Here is a 19,338-nt window from a genome sequence, read left to right as displayed (position 1 = left end):
CTATATAAAATGAACACATATGCACATATTTTTTTAAAAAAAATATTTAAAAAGGGCACATTATAAATGGATAGTTGAGATGCTAATTGGATATTTAAGTCCCAGGTCTTTGCTTTGGTTAAAAGAACATTTCAGGATCATTGACTCGGATTTCACTTGAAATGAAAGCAATATCAGCAAATAATAATTAAAAAAAACAATCGTTGAGAAAAAGTTGAAACTGAAGATAACAAAGGTGTCTAATTAGAGCTCAAATATTACCTGACTGGGGTGAACATCAGCAGACCCTCATAACCACCTGCTAAGATCTGTTGATGGGACATTTTAGGATCGAAACTCAGTTCAAAGCCACGTAGGATCCAACGCGATCAAAGAGATCTGGGGTGGGGGGGGACGGGAACGCTCGCTTCGCCTTTCCACTCTGCTCCGCTTTAAACGCGCGCTCTGATTGGCTGCCGCTCGCCCCTCTAGCCAATCAGCGTCCGCCTGCCATGGAGGAAGGAATAAATGCAAGATGGCCCCGCATATAAAAACAGTCTTCTGGCTTCTCCTCGTCGTGCGCTTAAATAACTCTTTGTATCTTGTTAGGGTGAAATATTTATCTGCCGAGTCTTCCGAAGGTTAACGCGACCTCCGGACTGATATGCGTCTAGTTTCTGGCGGTATTTTGTGTAGGAAAAGACATCGGGGACAAGTTTGAAGTCATGAATCGGTTGTGAACGCGGTGGACTCACTCGGGGTGGTGCACTGGGCCTGGGCCTGGCTAGCCAGCGGTAGCCGCTAACTAGCTCATGACTACAGCGATATCTGCCTGTTTGGGAGCTTGAAACGGCAGAGGCGGGGAGGGAAGCCGGCGAATACCCGTGGTTGTGTTGGATGAGGGACGTGAGCGGCCACACGGTAGCGGACCATGGCTGTATCGAGGTAAGACCACGGCCCTCAGCGGCTAGCTGGGCTGCTAATGCTAATTAGCATGTCTGTCGGTGCACCAGGGAGCTTCCTTCTGACATTGAACAGCAAGTTAACGTTGTGTTGATGAGATAGAATCGTCGTGCTACGTTTCCAGATGTGGAGCCCCCCCGGGTGCCGTAGCCCCGTTTAGGTGGATGTTGCCGGTACATAATGTGTGGAACCCCCCGCTGGTGCTGAGTTTTGGATCTTATAAACCAGTGTTTTACCAGTTTAAATAGCTGCCTGCAGGCGGAAGGAGCCCAGGTTGACAGTGATCATCGATCTGCTCATGGTTGATGATCAGGTTTACCCAGCCCATCACGATGGAAACTTTCTCTAATGGGTGTTTCAGAGGCCCAGATGTCACCCCCCCAACGTTGTTTTGATGTGGTGCCACGTGGTGTCAGTAGACGGTTCGGCTTAAGGCTCGGTGGACCCGGGCTCACGCATGTGCACCTTTAATCCCTCTGCTTTATTATTAGACCCTTAATGAGCCCATTTAAAGTCCGGGATCGCCCCAGGTGACCTTGTTGCCAGCCTAAACTACAGCAGATCCATAATTAAGCCTTGACTGATCCAGACTGATCCAGTGAATCTTAAACACATGGTTCTGTTTCCTTGTCAGACTGGATCGACTCTTTATTCTGCTGGACACGGGGACGACGCCGGTAACCCGTAAGGCAGCAGCTCAACAGCTGGGAGAGGTCGTCAAGCTGCACCCGCACGAGCTCGGTAACCTCCTGACCAAGGTACGTTTGGGGCAGCTGAGGAGCTGGGGGGCAAATTTGGGCTGTATTGTAACGTCATTTATGGCGTCCTCGTTTAATCCAAGTGCAAAGTGCTAACCCTCCACCCTCATCGGGGGGTTTGTGCCGCCTCAACGTGCAAAATCAGAGAGACTGAAGTGACACCATGAAGCTACGAAGAGATGATGCGTTTAGTTTACGTAAACGGCAGCTTCGCCGAGCTAAATGGCTGCTTTCCTGCTCCTGTCCTGCTGCTGTCCTGCCTGTGTCCTGCTGCTGTCCTACTCTTGTCCTGCTGCTGCTGTCCTACTCTTGTCCTGCTGCTGCTGTCCTACTCTTGTCCTACTGCTGCCCTACTCTTGTCCTGCTGCTGTCCTGCTCCTGTCCTGTTGCTGTCCTGCCTGTGTCCTGCTGCTGTCCTACTCTTGTCCTGCTGCTGTCCTGCTGCTGCTGTCCTACTCTTGTCCTACTCTTGTCCTGCTCTTGTCCTGCTGCTGTCCTACTCTTGTCCTGCTTTTGTCCTGCTGCTGCTGTCCTGCTGCTGTCCTGCTGCTGCTGCCCTACTCTTGTCCTGCTCTTGTCCTGCTTTTGTCCTGCTGCTGTCCTGCTGCTGCTGTCCTACTCTTGTCCTGCTCTTGTCCTGCTGCTGTCCTGCTGCTGTCCTGCTGCTGCTGTCCTACTCTTGTCCTGCTCTTGTCCTGCTGCTGTCCTGCTGCTGCTGCCCTACTCTTGTCCTGCTGCTGTCCTGCTCTTGTCCTGCTGCTGTCCTGCTCTTGTCATGCTGCTCTTGCCCTGCTGCTGCTGTCCTGCTGTGTCTGGGAGGATGATGATGGTGATGATGAGGAACGTGTGGCTGGTTGGAGTCTCTGCTGGTTGGAGTCTCTGCTGGTTGGAGTCTCTGCTGGTTGGAGTCTCTGCTGGTTGGAGTCTCTGCTGGTTGGAGTCTCTGCTGGTTGGAGTCTCTGCTGGTTGGAGTCTCTGCTGGGTGACTCTCAGCAGTAAACAGGACTCTGGGACAGACGATGTCTCCTGATGATGTTTTGAGTGGATTTCCTCTTGATTCGAAGGTCCTGACCTACCTAAGAAGCCCCAACTGGGACTCTCGGATCGCTGCAGGCTTGGCAGTGGAGGCCATTGTGAAGAATATTCCAGAGTGGGACCCTAAACCCAAACCCAAAGAGGGTATATATGCTATATATGTGCTATATATGTGCTATATGAAGAAGCCCTGATAAGCTGTGACCTTGCTGACGATGCGCTTCTGCTTGTTTTCCGTAGAATCGTCTGAGGATCTGTTTCCCGAGGATCCTTCCTGCGATCGGCTGACGTTCTACCACTTCGACGTCTCCCGCCTCCTCAAACACGGAGCGTCTCTGCTGGGATCCGCGGGAGCCGAGTTTGAAATGCAGGACGATAAAGCAGGTTTGGACCTTCTGCAGTAGAAGCAAAGGGGTTGGATTTTGGAACAAGCCTTTAATTTGGCTGCTAAACGGGGAAAGTTGCTCATTTTCTGATGGACCTGGGTGGTTTTTCCCTCCTGGAAAATCTCTGCAGATGGAAAGTGGAGTGAAACTGCAGCAGGGATCCTCCAGTCCTGCCTCACACCCCTTTAACCCCTGACTTCTGACCCCAGACGTGGTTTTTACGTGAGTTTTTTACGTCTGTCTGCAGCTGAGATCGACCCAAAGGAACGACTGGCCCGGCAGAGGAAGCTGCTTCAGAAGAAACTGGGTCTGGACATGGGCGCCGCTATCGGCATGGACACGGAGGAGCTGTTCAATGACGAGGACCTGGACTACAGCTGTCAGACCAGCGCCGTTGGGAGCCATGGAAGCAAAGCCTCCGCTGGCTCCTGCTCTCGCAACCACTCGGTCAGTCTCCGTGCAGCCTTTTCCAGACGCTGCTGCTCCATAACGCGTTTCTGTAGCACCGGATGGTCCAGAAATAGACATAAAAAGAAAAGTGAGCGGCTCTGAACGTCTGGGGTGGACCAAATGAGGAGCGTCTGACAACGGGGGGGGGGGGGGTTTATGAGTGTAACGGGCACCTGTGCCAGTTAGCTGGGTTATTTATTTTTTGGAACCAGCCCATCGAGCTGTTGGCACCGAGTTGCCAGGCTATTGTTCCTGTTAGCTTCTTGTTAGCTTCTTGTTAGCTTGGCCGGCTTTGTGTTTCCCAAACCCTCGTGGGAAATGTAAATCGCACAGATGGAGCGCCGTTGCTCGTTTTGTGGCCATGTTTTTGGACCTTCGTCCAGTGAGCAGCAAGTGCCCTGATAATGATTAACCACAACACCGCCACTAGCTGTGCTATAACGCGCGATGTTCTTCTGGGATCGTTGCCGAGGTGCTGTTTAGACGTCGCCTTAACATCCATCCACTCACCGTTGTCCTCATTTTGTCTCGTTGGAAAGACTATCGATTAGCTTAGCAACACTTAAGCTAGGCGATGCTGTGGTTGCTGAGACGTGGCGTTATATCAGGCACGCCTGTGATACACTCGTTATAGCTCGGCTAACAACCGGTAAATTCTTATACGCTTTATAGTAATAAAACAATGAATAGGGAATAGGGTGGAATGGTCTTGAACTCGCACCGACTTCACAAATATACCAGAATAATCCAACTGTTACCTTGGTACTGACCCATCGTCCCACGTTTTCACCACCAATTTAGACAAGAGATAAGCTTTGGAGCCATTTTCAAGGATGGCAGAGATGGTTCTTGCGTAATAATTGGACTTTTTTCTGACTTCTAGCCCATTCAGGCTGCAGATTTGATAGACTCCGAGTTCCGCCAGGGCATGAGCAGTCGTCAGAAAAACAAGGCGAAGAGGATGGCCAAGCTGGTGGCCAAGCAGCGCTCCAGGGACATGGACCCAAACGAGAAGAGGTACCGTTGCACTTGCTGGACCGCGAAGAACTCCTCATTGTTAATCGTCCAATTAAGTGTCAAAATGTCTCGTCTCTGTTAGCAACGACAGCTTTGAAGGTGAACCCGAAGAGAAACGAAGGAAAACCACCAACGTGGTCATCGATCAACCAGCAACGGAGCTCAAGGTTGTGATTGACAACGTTCCGTGCAGCTCGTCTCTGGAGGAGGTGAGGGTTCAGCAGCTGCTCTGACCCGATGGAGAGGCCGCTTCAGCTCCAGTGACCTTTGCTCTTCTGTCTTTAGACTCACGAGTGGCCTCTGGAGAGCTTCTCCGAGGAGCTCTGCAACGACCTCTTCAATCCTTCGTGGGAGGTAAAACCATTGCTGCAGCGCTTGTAAAGTTCCCGACCCGCCACCTGAGGCTGAGAGGTGCCGCTTTGTGGCGCGTGTTTGTGCACAGGTGCGTCACGGGGCAGGGACGGGCCTGAGGGAAATCCTCAAGTGTCACGGTGCCGGCGGAGGAAAGCTGGCGGGAAGCACTGCGGAACAGGTATCTGAGGCTTCGGTCGGGTTCTGCTGGCGGGAGCTGGTCACCACACCCACTGTCCCACGTCTCGTTTAGATGTCGCGGCAGCACCAGGAGTGGATCGAGGACGTGGTGATCCGTTTGCTCTGCGTCTTTGCTCTGGACCGCTTCGGAGACTTTGTGTCGGACGAGGTCAAACTTTTCTCCAACATCTTGAACATTAGCTAGGTGGCATTTTGGCTGCGTCTTCGTTGGTCAGAAGGACCTCCGGGCTCTTGTCTGGGAGGGGCCTCGGTCAGGTTCTGGTTGTGGTTTCCAGCCTTATTCTGTGCTCCAGGTGGTGGCTCCCGTCAGGGAGACTTGTGCTCAGACGCTCGGCGTGGCTCTCCATCACATGAACGAAACCGGCGTCTCCATGACGGTAGACGTTCTGCTGAAATTGCTAAAAGAAGACCAGTGGGAGGCCCGGCACGGGGGCCTGTTGGGGATCAAGTACGCCCTGGCGGTCCGACAGGTACTGTGCTGTGTGTAGACATCACGGTTCTGCTGCTCCGTGGTGGAAGATGCTCAGGTCTCCCCGTGTGTCCCAGGACCTGATCTCCACTTTACTTCCGCGGGTGCTTCCTGCCGTCACAGAAGGCCTGCAAGATCTGGACGACGACGTCAGGGCGGTGGCAGCCTCGGCACTCATCCCCGTGGTCGACGGCCTGGTGCAGCTGCTGCCCAGTAAGGTCAGAACCACCTTCTACGCCATTCCATTGGGGTCCGAGTAGGAGTTTAGGCCTTCGTGTGTTCGTATCTGCACGTCACCAGGACCAACATGGCGCTCAGGCGCGGGTGGGAGGAGGCAGGATGCTGAGTTAGCCAAACGTTAGCTAGCGCTCCCACCTGGTGGAAGGCCCATGCTTCAGTGGGTCCCCTTTTAGGGGCACGCCTGTGCTCTGGAGTGTCGGTATCCCACAATGCCGTTTGTTACAGTGGCCTGGGTTCGACCAAGCGATCGTTCACAGGTGTTGGAAATCGTTTTAAAGGCTGATGAAAGAGTATTAAGAGGCTTTTTCACCTTGTGACTGATTAGACGCGTCTCTCTGCCCATGTGTCCCAGGTGCCCTTCATTGTGAACACACTATGGGATGCTCTTTTGGATCTAGATGACCTCACTGCTTCCACCAACAGCATCATGACTTTGCTGTCGTTGCTGCTGACCTATCCTCAGGTCCAACAGTGCAGGTCAGTATGTGATGTGTGTGACCCACTGGCCTCACCACTCGACTCGGCTCCGCTTCGATTGTATGAAACGGACGGTTTTCTTCTATAAATGACCACGCGCTTCTCTCCTGCAGCTTGCAGCAGTCTTTAACTGTCCTGGTTCCTCGTGTTTGGCCGTTCCTGAGACACACTATATCATCTGTAAGGCGGGCTGCGCTCCAAACACTTTTTACACTTCTGTCTAAAGCCAATCAGGTAAATCGTCGCTGCGCGTTCTTTATATATTTGACACAATTCCTATATAAGATGTGCAGAAACCTCAACAAGGTGGCTTCATCTGCACCTTTGGACTCTGTCTAAATCCTCAGAGCTGTGCGGTGTGGATCAACCCCATCCTACAAGATATGCTCCGGCACATCTTCCAGTCCTGCATCCTGGAGAGCAACGAGGAAATCCTCGAGCTCATCCGAAAGGTGCGCTGCGCAATCCTTCAACACCTCCTTCGATTATCTACAGCAGTGTTGAAAATGCGGTGGTTTTCCCGCCCCGTTACGCTTCAGTCGGTGTTTGGTTTGTTAATCTTTCCTTAGAAATGTCCTCATGAGTTGTGTGTTTGTTGGCAGGTTTGGATGCCGCTGCTCTCCCAGGCGCCTCAGCAGTACGTGGTCGCAGCCAGCTGTCCGTGGATGGGGGCCTGGCTCTGTCTGATGATGCAGCCCTCACACATCCCCATAGATGTGAACATGCTGCTGGAGGTCAAGGCCCGCTCCAAGGTGCTGCACTTCATTCCTAATTATCTGAAACAGTGAAATTGCATCCTGGAAGTGGCTCATTTGGCAGCCTGACTAACTGCAGGTATCTTTAAGCTTCCCTGGTGCCCCTCTTGCGCAACCCTTCACTCGTTGGTCCTCAGGACAAAAAGGATTCAACCAATCTGGGCCCAACACATGAAAGAGTCCCATGATGCCTTTCGTATAAATATCTTATACGCGAGCTGTATTCTGTTTGAGCCTTGCTGGGGATGAGGAACTCGGTCACGGGTTGCATTAAATCTGTGCCGGCCTTCCTGAGAACATGGAATTATTACAAATTATGGCTAAAAGGTGAAATTCTGAGTCTCGCTACGGTTGCTTGGTTACAGACCAGCAGCTATAATAAAGGAAAGCCAAGAATCTCTTCATCTTTGCCCTCATTCTGTTTGTCTGAAGTCTGAAAGAGCGGCTTTATTTAAGATGCTCTAAATCGTGCCGAGAGAGGTTGCAATCCACCGGGAACGCCCTCGTTCCCGAGCCTGTCCCATCCTGGAGTAATTAAGCTCGTGTGTGAACAGGACAAGGCCGGCGCCAAGGCTCGTCAAGGCACCAATCAGGTGAAGGAGACGGTGCAGGAGTACATCGCGGGTGCTGAGACGGTGTCGGAGGATCCGGCAACCAGGGACTACGTTGTCGTTCGGGCTCGTCTCATGGCTGCAAAGTAAGTCGTGCGGTGGAGGACGGCGTGCACGCGTACAGAACACCGAGGGCTTGTTTTCCTCTGCTGTCGCCAGGTTGTTGGGGGCTCTGTGTAGGTGCATCTGTGACCCCCAGCTCAACGCCGCGTCCCAGGAGATCCGACCGGCCGAGTCTTTGGGGCAGCTCTTGCTCTTCCACCTCAACTCCAAGTCGGCGCTGCAGCGCGTCACCGTCGCCCTGGTGCTGTGCGAGTGGGCCGCGCTGCAGAAGGTGGGGAGGGCACGTCGAGAACCGTCCCTTCCTCCCTCCCTCTGCACCGGTGGCGAACGTTTGCGTCTGTCTTCCAGGATTGTCAGCTGGTGTCCTCGATGGTGCAGCCCCGGCTTCTGGCCATTTTGTCCGAGCAGCTGTACTACGATGAGATCGCCATTCCCTTCACCCGCATGCAGAACGAGTGCAAGCAGCTTCTTTCGCTGCTGGCCGACGCCAACATTGACCTGCAAGATCGCCTTAATTGCAGCGTTTTCACTATCGATCAAGCCAACGAGCTCGTAAGTCCAACCGCACGCCAGTAGTGGGGATGCAGCGGCATCACCGTCGCTAGATGTTGTTGAATCTCCTTCGATTTCCAGCTTTTTCCTCGGTCCGAGAACATTTGGTGTGCCACATCCTGGTGACCCAGGCACTCGGTCATAAATGCCTGGGTCACCGGGATACTGGGATTACAGCCGTCGGGTCCGTCCAGGAATACTGGCTGCTGGCGTTATGGCTAATGTTGAACGCGAGTGCTCGCTGGATGTTGAGTCTCAGCACCCATCGCTTGTTTCCTAGGTAACCACCATGTTCTCGGAGTCAACAGCCGGCCTGAATGTGAAGTCCAAACAATGGCAGGCGCTGGAGAGTAAACGGCAGCAGGCCCAGTCCACGGTGGCAGAGACCAACACCGAATGGCAGCAGCTGCACCTGCGCGTCCACATGATCACGGCCTGCGCCGTCATCAACCTGCAGGTGCTCCCCGACAAGCTCAACCCTCTGGTCAGACCCCTGATGGAGGCCATCAAGAGGGAGGAGAACACGCTGGTCCAGGGTTACGCAGCTGCCTTCGTAGCTAAGCTGCTGCAGCAGTGTTGTGGACGCTCGCCCTGCCCAAACACCAAGATTATTAAGAACCTCTGTGCCTCGGCCTGCGCGGACTCCTCAACCACGCCTTCGTCCGCCTGCCCGGTGCCCCCGACTCAGGAACACGTTAAAGGTGCGCCGGCTCGTTGTTAGCGTGCTTTGCGTCCCAACAGGATCACAGTATTTGGCGTTGTCTTGGTTTAATGCTGATAGGTGGTGGGCTGGAAAAGGATGGCATGCACCACATGGTTAACGCAACACGCGGGATCATCACGCTCTACCGTCACCAGAAGGCCGCCTTTGCCATCACGAGTAAGAGGGGGCCGGCCCCCAAGGCCCCCAAGGCCCCCAGCACAGACCTTCCTCCTGGCAGCATCCTCAGCACCGACAACGACGAGGTACAAAAAAAAAATAAACCCCCACTCATCTACAGCAACCAGTCGTGTTTCCAACGGTCTGTTTGTTTGTTTGTTTAGAGCAAGAAGCCTTTTCTCATTCAGAGAAGAGGCGCGGAGCTGTCTTTGATGACTGTTGCCCGACACTTCGGCTCGGGCCTCACGGAGTCTCTGCCCTACCTCTGGGAGAACACGATCGGACCGCTGAGAGCCGTTGTGACGGAGAAGCAGAGCGTCGGTACGTTGACGGAACGGCAGCTGGAATCTCCTCGGCTGTTTATCTCCAGTGGAGACAAATGCACTAATGTTGGGAGCTGTTGAGTCACATGACTTTAAAAATGGCTACAGGCTTATTTGGGACCCAGCCCGTTTGCGTCCATCCATCTTGGAGCCACTTTTCCTTTCCCTGGCAGGAATTTGTACTTTAGACCCTTGAACGGTACCTTTTTTAAGCCAGGGTGGGCAGCCTACTCATATTTTATATCTATATATCTACCCAGCTGGATTCCTCCCCTTAAGCTACTTTCTCTGAGCAAATATGTGCCGTTAACATGCGTACAGCAGCTCACCTAAAGCCCGCTGCAGCTGTGTTTATCGTCCACCTCTACAGCCTCGCTGTAACCTTCTGAATTGCCGTCTTGTTTTCAGACAGGCAGGCGCAGCTGGAGAGAGGCGACGCTGCAGCTCAGGAGCTCGTCAACTCTCTGCAAGTGCTGGAAGTCATGACTGGAGCCATGTCTGCTGAGCTCAAACCTCTGGTAAGACCCGCAGCGCTTTGAGCTGCCTCTCAAGGCCGCTTCCTGGAGCCTCATCACCGGCCGCGTCTTCGAGAGCGTCTGGCGTCAGATGCGAATGATCCTCCTCCGTTTTGTGTAGCTGCTGGAGCATCTGCCGCATCTGTTCACCTGCCTGCAGCACCCGTACACGGCCGTGCGGCACATGGCTGCCCGCTGCGTGGGCGTGTTCAGCAAGATCGCCATGCTGGAGACGATGAACAGCTTCCTGGAGCGGGTGCTCCCCTGGCTGGCCGCCATTGACGACTGCACCAAGCAGGAGGGAGCGATTGAGGCGTTAGCCTGTATCCTTTCCAGAGACTCTTGGTTGTAGCCACCTGTTGCTGCTGCTGTGCGTCCTTGACCGGCTTGTCTGCAGGTATCATGGAGCAGCTGGACGTGGATATCGTGCCCTACATCGTGCTGCTCGTCGTGCCCGTGCTGGGCCGCATGAGTGACCCCAGCGACAGCATCCGCTTCATGGCCACGCAGTGTTTCGCGACGCTGATCCGTCTGTTGCCCCTGGAGGTAGATTTAGAACCCTTCCACTGACGGTGCCGTGGTGGACGGTGCCGTTGCTGACTGTCTGTGGTCTACCAGGCAGGTATACCAGACCCTCCAGCCATGTCTGCTGATCTGATCCGGCAGAAAGCCCGCGAGCGCCACTTCCTGGAGCAGCTATTGGATGGCAAAAAACTAGAGAACTACAAGATTCCGGTTCCCATAAAAGCTGAGCTCAGGAAGTACCAGCAGGTGGGTTTCCTCCTCAGTCCGCTGTCCTTGCTCGACCCCCCCCCCCCCCCCCCCCCCCCCACGGTCAGCGAGTCCCTACGGCCTTGCTCTGTTTTAGCTGGTCACTTTGTCCCGTTGCAGGACGGAGTGAACTGGCTCTCCTTTCTGAACAAATACAAGTTGCACGGGATCCTGTGTGACGACATGGGCCTCGGAAAGACTTTACAGTCCATCTGCATCCTTGCTGGAGATCATTACCTCAGGTACCGAGTCCCTGACACTGAGCAGCTCTACGCTGACATGACGGCAGTGTGTGTGTGTGTACGTGTGTGTGTTTAGGATGATCATACAGTGGTATGAGAAAGTTTGGCCACCCCCTCTGAGGGTGTGTAACAATGGACTCTGACTTCACACAACATTATCTTGGTGGCATGTCCTTCATTTGCCCATAAGAGCCGAGTGTTAGCTTGATTTCCAAACACAGATTAAGTATTCATTGTATGAAATTAAATCAAATGTAAAAAATAGGCTGTGCAAAAATGTGGGCGCCCTTGTCATGTTGTTGCTTTGATGGCCTGGAACTAATCATCACAGGATAATTGGACACACAAAGTAGGTTTGGTGAGCTCGTTAAGCCTAAACTTAATTGACAGGTGTATAAAATAATGACAAAGAACACAGAATTCCAAGAGAAACACCTGCTTCCCAGTAAAATTTGGTGGAGGTTCCATGGTGCTGTGAGGCCGTGTGGCCAGTGCTGGTACTGGGAATCTTGTTAAAATTGGATTCCACTCAGTGTCAGCAGATTCTTGAGAATAATGTTCAAGAGTCTGTCACAAAGTTGAAGTTGTGCCGGCGTCTGGGTGTTTCAACAAGACAATGACCCCAAACGTTGCTCAAAATCTCCCCGAGCATTCATGCAGAGGAACAAGAGCAGTGTTTTGGAAATGGCCATCCCAGTCCATCATGGAGAATCTGACTTGAAGCAGGCTGTCCATGCTCGGAACCCTTCAAACATCACTGAACTGCAGAGGCTTTGCCAGGTGGAATGGGCCAAATCACCATCACCCAGGATCCAGACACTCATCCAGGCTGTTATTTTGGCAAAAGGAGGCTCTACTAAACACTAATGAGATTTCTATTAAGGTGCCCAAATTTATGCACAGGCCTTTTTTGTTGTTTTGGGGCATATTGCACATTGTCTGTGAACCCACTAAACCTTATTTCACTGCTGAAATATGATTGTGTTGATCAGTTTAAAACCCCCAGTGATTGGTGGATAATAATGCCAATAGTCAAGGGTGCCCCGACCTCCTGGTACCTCTGTTGACTCCTGGTGTCTGTGTTCAGGGCGCAGGAGTACTCCAAAGCCAAAGCCACAGACTGCAGCCCCATGCCTTCTCTGGTGGTGTGTCCTCCCACGCTCACAGGACACTGGGTCGACGAGGTCGGCAAGTTCTGCTCCAAAGAGTACCTGAACCCGCTGCACTACACCGGACCTCCCACAGAACGAATGCGGTGAAGCTCGTGGCGCTCGCGGCCGTTTCCGTCCGTGACTGGGCTGAAAAGCACCAACCGTCTTCTCTTTGCTTCCAGGCTGCAGCACCAGGTGAAGAAGCACAACCTGATAGTGGCGTCTTACGACGTCGTGCGGAACGACATCGACTTTTTCCGGTGTGTATTGACCTAAAGCCTCTAACTCTGGAGGGGGGTGTTTCAGAACCTGACCGGCCGTTTCTGCCTTTGCAGGAACATCAAATTTAATTACTGCATCCTCGACGAGGGTCACGTGATCAAAAACGGCAAAACCAAACTTTCCAAAGCCGTCAAGCAGCTGGCCGCAAATTTCCGAGTCATCTTGTCGGGAACGCCCATCCAGGTGAGCGGGGGCCTCTTCCGCGGCGTGCACCTCTGACTCCGAGTGCCTTTGCTTGACGTCTCGTCCCTCCTCAGAACAACGTCCTGGAGCTGTGGTCCTTGTTTGACTTCCTCATGCCGGGCTTCCTCGGGACAGAACGCCAGTTTGCCGCCCGCTACGGGAAACCCATCCTGGCCAGCCGCGACGCTAAGAGCTCCTCCCGGGAGCAGGAGGCAGGTGTGTCCTCCTACGTCGCCACGGAGCACATTTAGCACGTTTCTGTGGCGGGAGGATGAAGTGGGTGTGACTTCCTGCAGGCGTCCTGGCGATGGAGGCGCTCCACCGGCAGGTGCTGCCCTTCCTGTTGAGGAGGATGAAGGAGGATGTCCTCCAGGACCTTCCCCCTAAAATAATCCAGGACTATTACTGCAACCTGAGTCCTCTGCAGGTACTGATGTCCTGTCTGTGTCCTGCCAGGAACGTCCACTGGGTAGAAGTGATCAGATGTTTGTGTTCAGTGTTCCCAAAGACGCTTTTAAGTTCTGAGGAGCCGGATTAATCCTTTAGATGAATTGCTTTGTCGTGAACGTCGTTGCCATGCCAACTAGGATGCCTCCGCCTGCAGGTCCAGCTGTACGAAGACTTTGCCAAGTCTCGGGCCAAAGCCAGCGTGGATGAGAGCATCTCCACAGCCTCTGCAGAGGAGGAGGAGAAGCCCAAACTCAAAGCCACGGGACACGTTTTCCAGGTGTGTCTCTCGTCTACACGTTTGGACGTCTTGCTGACTACAGAGTTACATTTTTTTGCTCCCTCTGTCCCGTCTCCTCCCCCCCAGGCCCTGCAGTACCTGCGGAAGCTGTGCAACCATCCCAGCCTGGTCTTGTCTCCGCAGCATCCGGAGTTCAAGCGGATCACGGAGGAGCTGGCGGCTCAGAGCTCCGGCCTGCGGGACATTCAGCACGCGCCCAAGCTGTCTGCGCTCAAACAGGTAAAGTTCCCGGCTCGCCGGCGCCGCGTCACCACCAAGGTCGGACACCGGATGACCTCTGTCCGCGTCTCTGTCCTCAGCTGCTGCTGGACTGCGGTCTCGGTGGCGGGGGAGGATCCGAGGGGGGCACGGAGGCCGTGGTGGCGCAGCATCGGGTCCTGATCTTCTGCCAGTTAAAGAGCATGCTGGACATCGTGGAGCACGACCTGCTGAAGCCCAAACTGCCCTCCATCACGTACCTGCGGCTGGACGGCAGCGTGCCCGCAGGCCTGCGCCACTCCATCGTGTCCAGGTGGGGGACCGCTGGCTCCGTTCTAAGCTGTCGCACGCGTGCACCCTTCTCACTGTCTGGCTTCTCTCAGGTTCAACAACGACCCCTCCATCGACGTGCTGCTGCTCACCACCCACGTCGGGGGTTTGGGCCTGAACCTGACGGGCGCCGACACCGTGGTGTTTGTGGAACACGACTGGAATCCCATGAGAGACCTGCAGGCCATGGATCGCGCCCACAGGATAGGACAGGTACTGCTCGCTAGCGGGAAGGTGCGGAACCGAGTGACGAGGAATCGGCTCGGTCCTTGATGGAACGTTCTGTCGTGCAGAAACGGGTCGTCAACGTGTACCGGCTGATCACCCGGGGAACGCTGGAGGAGAAGATCATGGGTCTGCAGAAGTTCAAGATGAGCATCGCCAACACCGTCATCAGCCAGGACAACGCCAGCCTGCAGAGCATGGGCACGGACCAGCTGCTGGACCTGTTCACTCTGGACAAGGTGAGGCGGGCGGGCGGGGCCACGACGGGCATCGGTAACGCCGCTGCTCGCTAACGTTAACGGTGCTGTTGTGTCCATCTCAGGGTGACAAGAGGGAGAAGGGAGACTGGTCACCATCCACCTCAGGGAAGGCCTCCATGAAGTCTGTCCTGGACGGTCTGGGAGAGCTGTGGGACCAGCAGCAGTACGACACCGAGTACAACCTGGACAACTTCATTCATTCTCTGAAGTAGCCCCGTGTCATCACCATCATCATCATCACCACCGACCAGTTCTGTCTGCTGGCCCAGCAGGACCCGGTCAGAGACCCCGGTCAGAGACCCCGGCCCCGCCCGAGGAACTAGTGGCTCATGACTCCCGCTCATGTCCCAAAGCAATAACTGACCCCACCAAAACGAGGATTTTAGTGCTCCCGCTATGCTGCAGCAGTGTTCAGACCTGTTTACAGGGGTTGAGCATTGTCAGACGCCCCCTACCTGAACCCAGATCCCGACCAGGGTGTGGTGTAGTCACCCTGCGCTCGCCACTGGCTCCCTTGTGCACAGACGTGCCGCTTTAGTCTGGAATGTGAACCCGAGTTCTACTCGCTCCGCTCGTCCAGTGTTGTATCAGCAGAGTGGCTTGAAACACCATTTCCCAGCTGCCTTTGCTTCCTGCCGCCACCTCCAACGGTCTGAAAGCAGCGCCGCTCCCAGACGCCCCAGGAGGAACACGGCTGTGCAAGAGCGCCCTGAAGGTGGCGCAAGGGGACGCAGCCACTGAAGTCGGCTCGGAGAGAAGCCACGCGGGGTTTTAAACTCACAAGACTTGTAAATATTTCTGTAATTGCTGCTTTTTGTTTAATATTGTGGAATTGGTAATAAATTCTACACGTCTTTGAACGCCATTTATCACGTTTATTGTTGGGATGCGGGTCGTTGGCCAGCAGGCGGCGCTGTGGCGCCCTGGAGGCCTCTACTTGAATGAACCTGTTGGCTCGTATTTAAAGGATATTTGCAGTTATTGCCTCCACGTGCTGTCAGACCCCAGTTTCTGTTTTAAAGTTGAAACTCTGGGTGAGTAATAAATGAACTCTTGGTGTTTTCTAATCTTACAGAAGCGGAACCTTAAAAAGTCAACAACTGCAGAATCACTGCTTGAATCTGGGGATATTTTCCATTGATTATCGATCGTCAATGTTTTGTCTCCATGGTGTGGTCGGGAAAACCGACAGTCATTGAACGGACCACAGCGAGATGCGTTCACTGACCGTGGGAAAACTCTGCTTCAGCCGCGTGAAACCGCTCCCATTTAATAAAATCCTGTTTTGACTGACGTCAGTCGGGGAACTGACGTCACGGTGGTTGCTGGCGTCAGACAGGAGGTCAAAGACGACAAGGCTTCGTGATGTCATACAACTATGTTTAATAAGTTAGTCGTACATAAAAAGAAATGTAGACAGAAACCATCAGATGTTTGTGGGGACACTGTCCCCAGAGGAGCAGCAGGACTTTACAGGGGAGACACATGAAACACACACGTCCAGAAGAAGGAAACGGGTCTAAATTCTCGTCAACAGACATCAAAATAGCCTGTTTTAAGTTCTTTAAAAAGAAGAGATAACTCCATGAAGCAGTCAGATTTGGGGGGGCAGATTCTTGTTACAAAACGTGACTGGCAGCCTGTTGAGCGCTTCAGTCCTGCTCAGTTTGTCCTAGTTGATCTTAAAATTAGCTGTCGCGTCCTGATTTACAGATGAACGGTGGACCAGAACATCACTGGTGAAAGATGGCAGCGACTCCAGGAGCATCACAGTAACAAACAGAGAGTTTCCAGCGACGTCAGCTGTCTGATGCTGATAATGCACCGACGAGCACGTCTGAGATCCACGTTTTCACCTTAAATCTGCTCTGACACGAGGGAGGGATGACGTTTATAACCTAGACGGCCGCCAGGGGGCGCACGAGCTGGTTGACCTACACTTTTACACAATTTAGCCTAAAACTCCACCAAAGGGTAACAAAACTCACCGGTAGCTCAAGGAAACACCAAATTTCCCCTCTTTAATGCTAAGCTAATTAGCTCCTGAGTGGTGGTCATAACTGATGTGAGTTCACCACCGTCGGCCAAACCTCAGAATGATCCCCTTTAATAGAGTTCTCAAAGATTGTGTCTCTAAAGTAAAAAGTTAAAGGGTGTAAATCTCCCAAGATGTCGCCCAAAGTACCAGATGGACGCCGACACCGGTGCCCTTGGGGGGGGTCGAGCCGCAGTGGTAACGAGGGAGAAACGCAGCTACACCACAACATACGTCACATGTGCTCCGTTCTGCCACTTTTATTTTATTGCCCATTCATTTGTTTTACACTGAGAATCACTTAAACATCACCAACCACCAATCTGCTGCTGAGAGTTGTTGTTTTTTTTTTATCACACTAAATGAAGCAACATCAGCCAGTTAACACAGAAAGCTCAGAGACACTTTAGTAACAATATTACAAACTTCCAAAAATGAACAAATAAAAAAAGGTGGATTAGCATAATAAAATTAATTTATTCCAAGTAAAAGTACAAAATAATATTAATGACAGTGACCGGATATGAAAGGCTCTCCCAGAAATACTGGTTGATTCTGCAAAGAAAACGATGAAAATCAAAGGAAAATGTTTCAATTCTTTAGCAAAACTCTTTTAAAAATAATGAAAATTTCTCAGTACAAAGGCTACATCACTACTGGAAGGTTCTAGCAGGTAGAGTAGGTAAATACACGGTAGAAAATGATTTTTGTGAATCACAATGCTTGCAATGAAAATAATTCTGCAATAAAGATTTAGGCTTCTTTTTTTTCTGGTGTTTTCTTCTTTTCTACAAACAGTACAAACAGTATTGCACATTACAACAAAGAATCAAGGTTGTCAGCCTCTAAAAAAATGGGACTAATTCAAGTCTTGCGTGAGTAGAAGGCCACCAGTCTATCGATGCACCTGGGGGGGGGGGCTTTTCAATCAGGTGGGGGGGAAATCACCGACACACCGACGTTTCCGCGCTCATAGATCAGGGGTGTGTTGCTTTAGCTTTTTAACCATTAATTTTCCTTAAAAAAAAAAAAAAAAAGAGCACAGACATTTAGGAAACATAAAAAATGTCCTTTTAAAACAAATGAACAGAAGATCTCACTCACAACTCTGGTCAGCAGCATAACAAAAGATTATAAATGTAGAAAAAAGGTGAAAATCGGGTTTCTCTCGAGCACCAATTTGTTCATTCGTTGGTTTCCGATGAAGCGATTCGAGCAGCTTAACTGGGTCGGTCTGAACTCGAGGACTCTACAACTACAGTGTTATATTAGTTAAAAAGCTCTACTCCTTCACTTGTCTTAAAAAAATCCCAAAATAATAGCAAAGAGCCATGATAAAATAAAATAAAAATCAACCGTCTGTTAAATCATCTCTTGAAGAATTAAATTAAAATATATATTTATATATATAATTTGAATAAACTTACGCAAAAATATCAGTTTCTCTCCTAATATATTCCAAAATTGAGGTATTGCAAAAAGATTCTGTCAGTCAGAAAGCACAAACTTCTTTTTTTTTGTCTTTAACAAAACGACTGCTGACCGTGGAAAAAGTGTCCCGATACAAAGAGAGTAGTGCATCACACATGTTCACCATTAGTGAGCAAACAAACACAGAAAAGGTGGAGAAAGAAACGCCACAAAGAACTCCCGGGATTCACTTTGAGAGGGACGCTCGCTAAGATTCCCCCCATTAGCTTCTTTACTTTAAAATAGAGCTAAAATAGAGCAGCGGCACCAACACGGGGCGCCACGAACCGAGGGTGGGGCGCCACGAACCGAGGGTTGGACGCCACGAACCGAGGGTGGGGCGCCACGAACCGAGGGTTGGACGCCACGAACCGAGGGTGGGGCGCCACGAACCGAGGGTGGGGCGCCACGAACCGAGGGTGGGACGCCACGAACCGAGGGTGGGACGCCACAAATTGAGGGTGGGACGCCACAAACCGAGGGTGGGACGCCACAAATTGAAGGTGGGACGCCACAAACCGAGGGTGGGACGCCACAAATTGAGGGTTGGACGCCACAAACCGAGGGTGGGGCGTCACGAACCGAGGGTGGAGCGCCACGAACCGAGGGTGGAGCGCCACAAACCGAGGGTTGGACGCCACAAACCGAGGGTGGAACGCCACAAATTGAGGGTGGGACGCCACAAACCGAGGGTGGAACGCCACAAATTGAGGGTGGGACGCCACAAACCGAGGGCGGGACGCCACAAACCGAGGGTGGAACGCCACAAATTGAGGGTGGGACGCCACAAATTGAAGGTGGGACGCCACAAATTGAGGGTGGGACGCCACAAACCGAGGGTGTAGAAGCCAGTGTGGGATCGTCCACAAAACTGCTAAAAACCAGTGTAACATTGCAGGCTCCTCCCCCGCCGGGCAGGCCCCTCCCCCGCCGGGCAGGCCCCTCCCCAGCCTATCTGTCTCTGTCCACGCCCACCCTGTCCACGCCCACCCTGTCCACGCCCACCGAGACGCGTGAGCGCTCTTCGACCACTAAAAAAACCCAGAAAAACACGGATGTCCGTTTTAGCAGGTTCATTACTTCAAGCTTTGCAGGAAAATAAAAATAAATCTGGATAAATACGGTGACCCCGGCGGCCCCGCCCCTCCCGGGGGACTGATTGAGCGTGTGCAGAGCTCAGCTAATTAGCCTCCAGCTGCTTCCTCCTGCGCCCCCTGCAGGCCGCGCGATGCAGCGCAGCCTCACATTACCGAGGTGAACACGTGACCTCTTTGGTTGTGTTCTGGGATGTAAATGTGTGTTTACACTATTGGGGGGGCGGGGGCTTTCAGAGTCACTTCTCGTCAATCGGGCCTTTTTTCTTCCGCGTACGTGAAAAACGCCAGCCGTCCCTGCGTTGGTGATGAGAGGCGTCTCCG

At 52.5% G+C, this 19,338-nt stretch overlaps 2 protein-coding genes across 12 annotated transcripts in view; one reads left to right on the top strand and one right to left on the bottom strand.

Annotated features, from left to right (window-relative positions):
• Positions 1–496: 496 nt before the first annotated feature.
• On the top strand, positions 497–15,280 carry btaf1 (BTAF1 RNA polymerase II, B-TFIID transcription factor-associated). The gene is made up of 38 exons (XM_029835108.1): positions 497–924; positions 1,577–1,700; positions 2,765–2,879; positions 2,976–3,119; positions 3,369–3,568; positions 4,455–4,588; positions 4,671–4,797; positions 4,874–4,942; positions 5,031–5,120; positions 5,193–5,288; positions 5,434–5,610; positions 5,687–5,827; positions 6,202–6,326; positions 6,440–6,560; positions 6,674–6,778; positions 6,929–7,078; positions 7,636–7,778; positions 7,852–8,026; positions 8,104–8,307; positions 8,588–9,008; positions 9,089–9,273; positions 9,352–9,508; positions 9,919–10,028; positions 10,147–10,348; positions 10,423–10,571; positions 10,644–10,796; positions 10,917–11,038; positions 12,126–12,293; positions 12,372–12,449; positions 12,525–12,654; positions 12,729–12,870; positions 12,951–13,081; positions 13,259–13,381; positions 13,469–13,621; positions 13,702–13,913; positions 13,984–14,143; positions 14,224–14,394; positions 14,478–15,280. Exons 1-38 carry the CDS (start codon positions 911–913, stop codon positions 14,625–14,627), a joined length of 5,571 nt encoding a protein of 1,856 aa, XP_029690968.1. The 5' UTR covers positions 497–910; the 3' UTR covers positions 14,628–15,280.
• Positions 15,281–16,690: 1,410 nt separating this feature from the next.
• cpeb3 (cytoplasmic polyadenylation element binding protein 3) overlaps positions 16,691–19,338 on the bottom strand; it is a 29,876-nt gene continuing 27,228 nt past the window's right edge. For 10 of the 11 annotated variants that reach the window (XM_029835114.1, XM_029835115.1, XM_029835122.1 and 7 more), the window contains one exon: positions 16,691–19,338. This exon is cut by the window's right edge and continues 1,395 nt beyond it. Coding sequence is in view for 1 of the 11 variants with exons in the window: in XM_029835124.1 (XP_029690984.1) it covers positions 17,459–17,467 (9 nt within the window). In the remaining 10 variants the exon portion in view is untranslated. The other variant, XM_029835124.1, reaches the window with a different exon arrangement.

Source organism: Takifugu rubripes, chromosome 4, assembly GCF_901000725.2.
Source record: "Takifugu rubripes chromosome 4, fTakRub1.2, whole genome shotgun sequence".
Taxonomy (NCBI): Eukaryota; Metazoa; Chordata; class Actinopteri; order Tetraodontiformes; family Tetraodontidae; genus Takifugu; species Takifugu rubripes.
This window is presented reverse-complemented; position numbering and strand designations above follow the sequence as displayed.

Bases quoted from the DNA above. Each gene is read 5' to 3' on its own strand.
- btaf1 (XM_029835108.1), top strand. The intron at 7,079-7,635 runs GTGCTGCACTTC...GTGTGTGAACAG, and splicing joins AGGTCAAGGCCCGCTCCAAG to GACAAGGCCGGCGCCAAGGC. The intron at 14,144-14,223 runs GTACTGCTCGCT...TCTGTCGTGCAG, and splicing joins GCGCCCACAGGATAGGACAG to AAACGGGTCGTCAACGTGTA.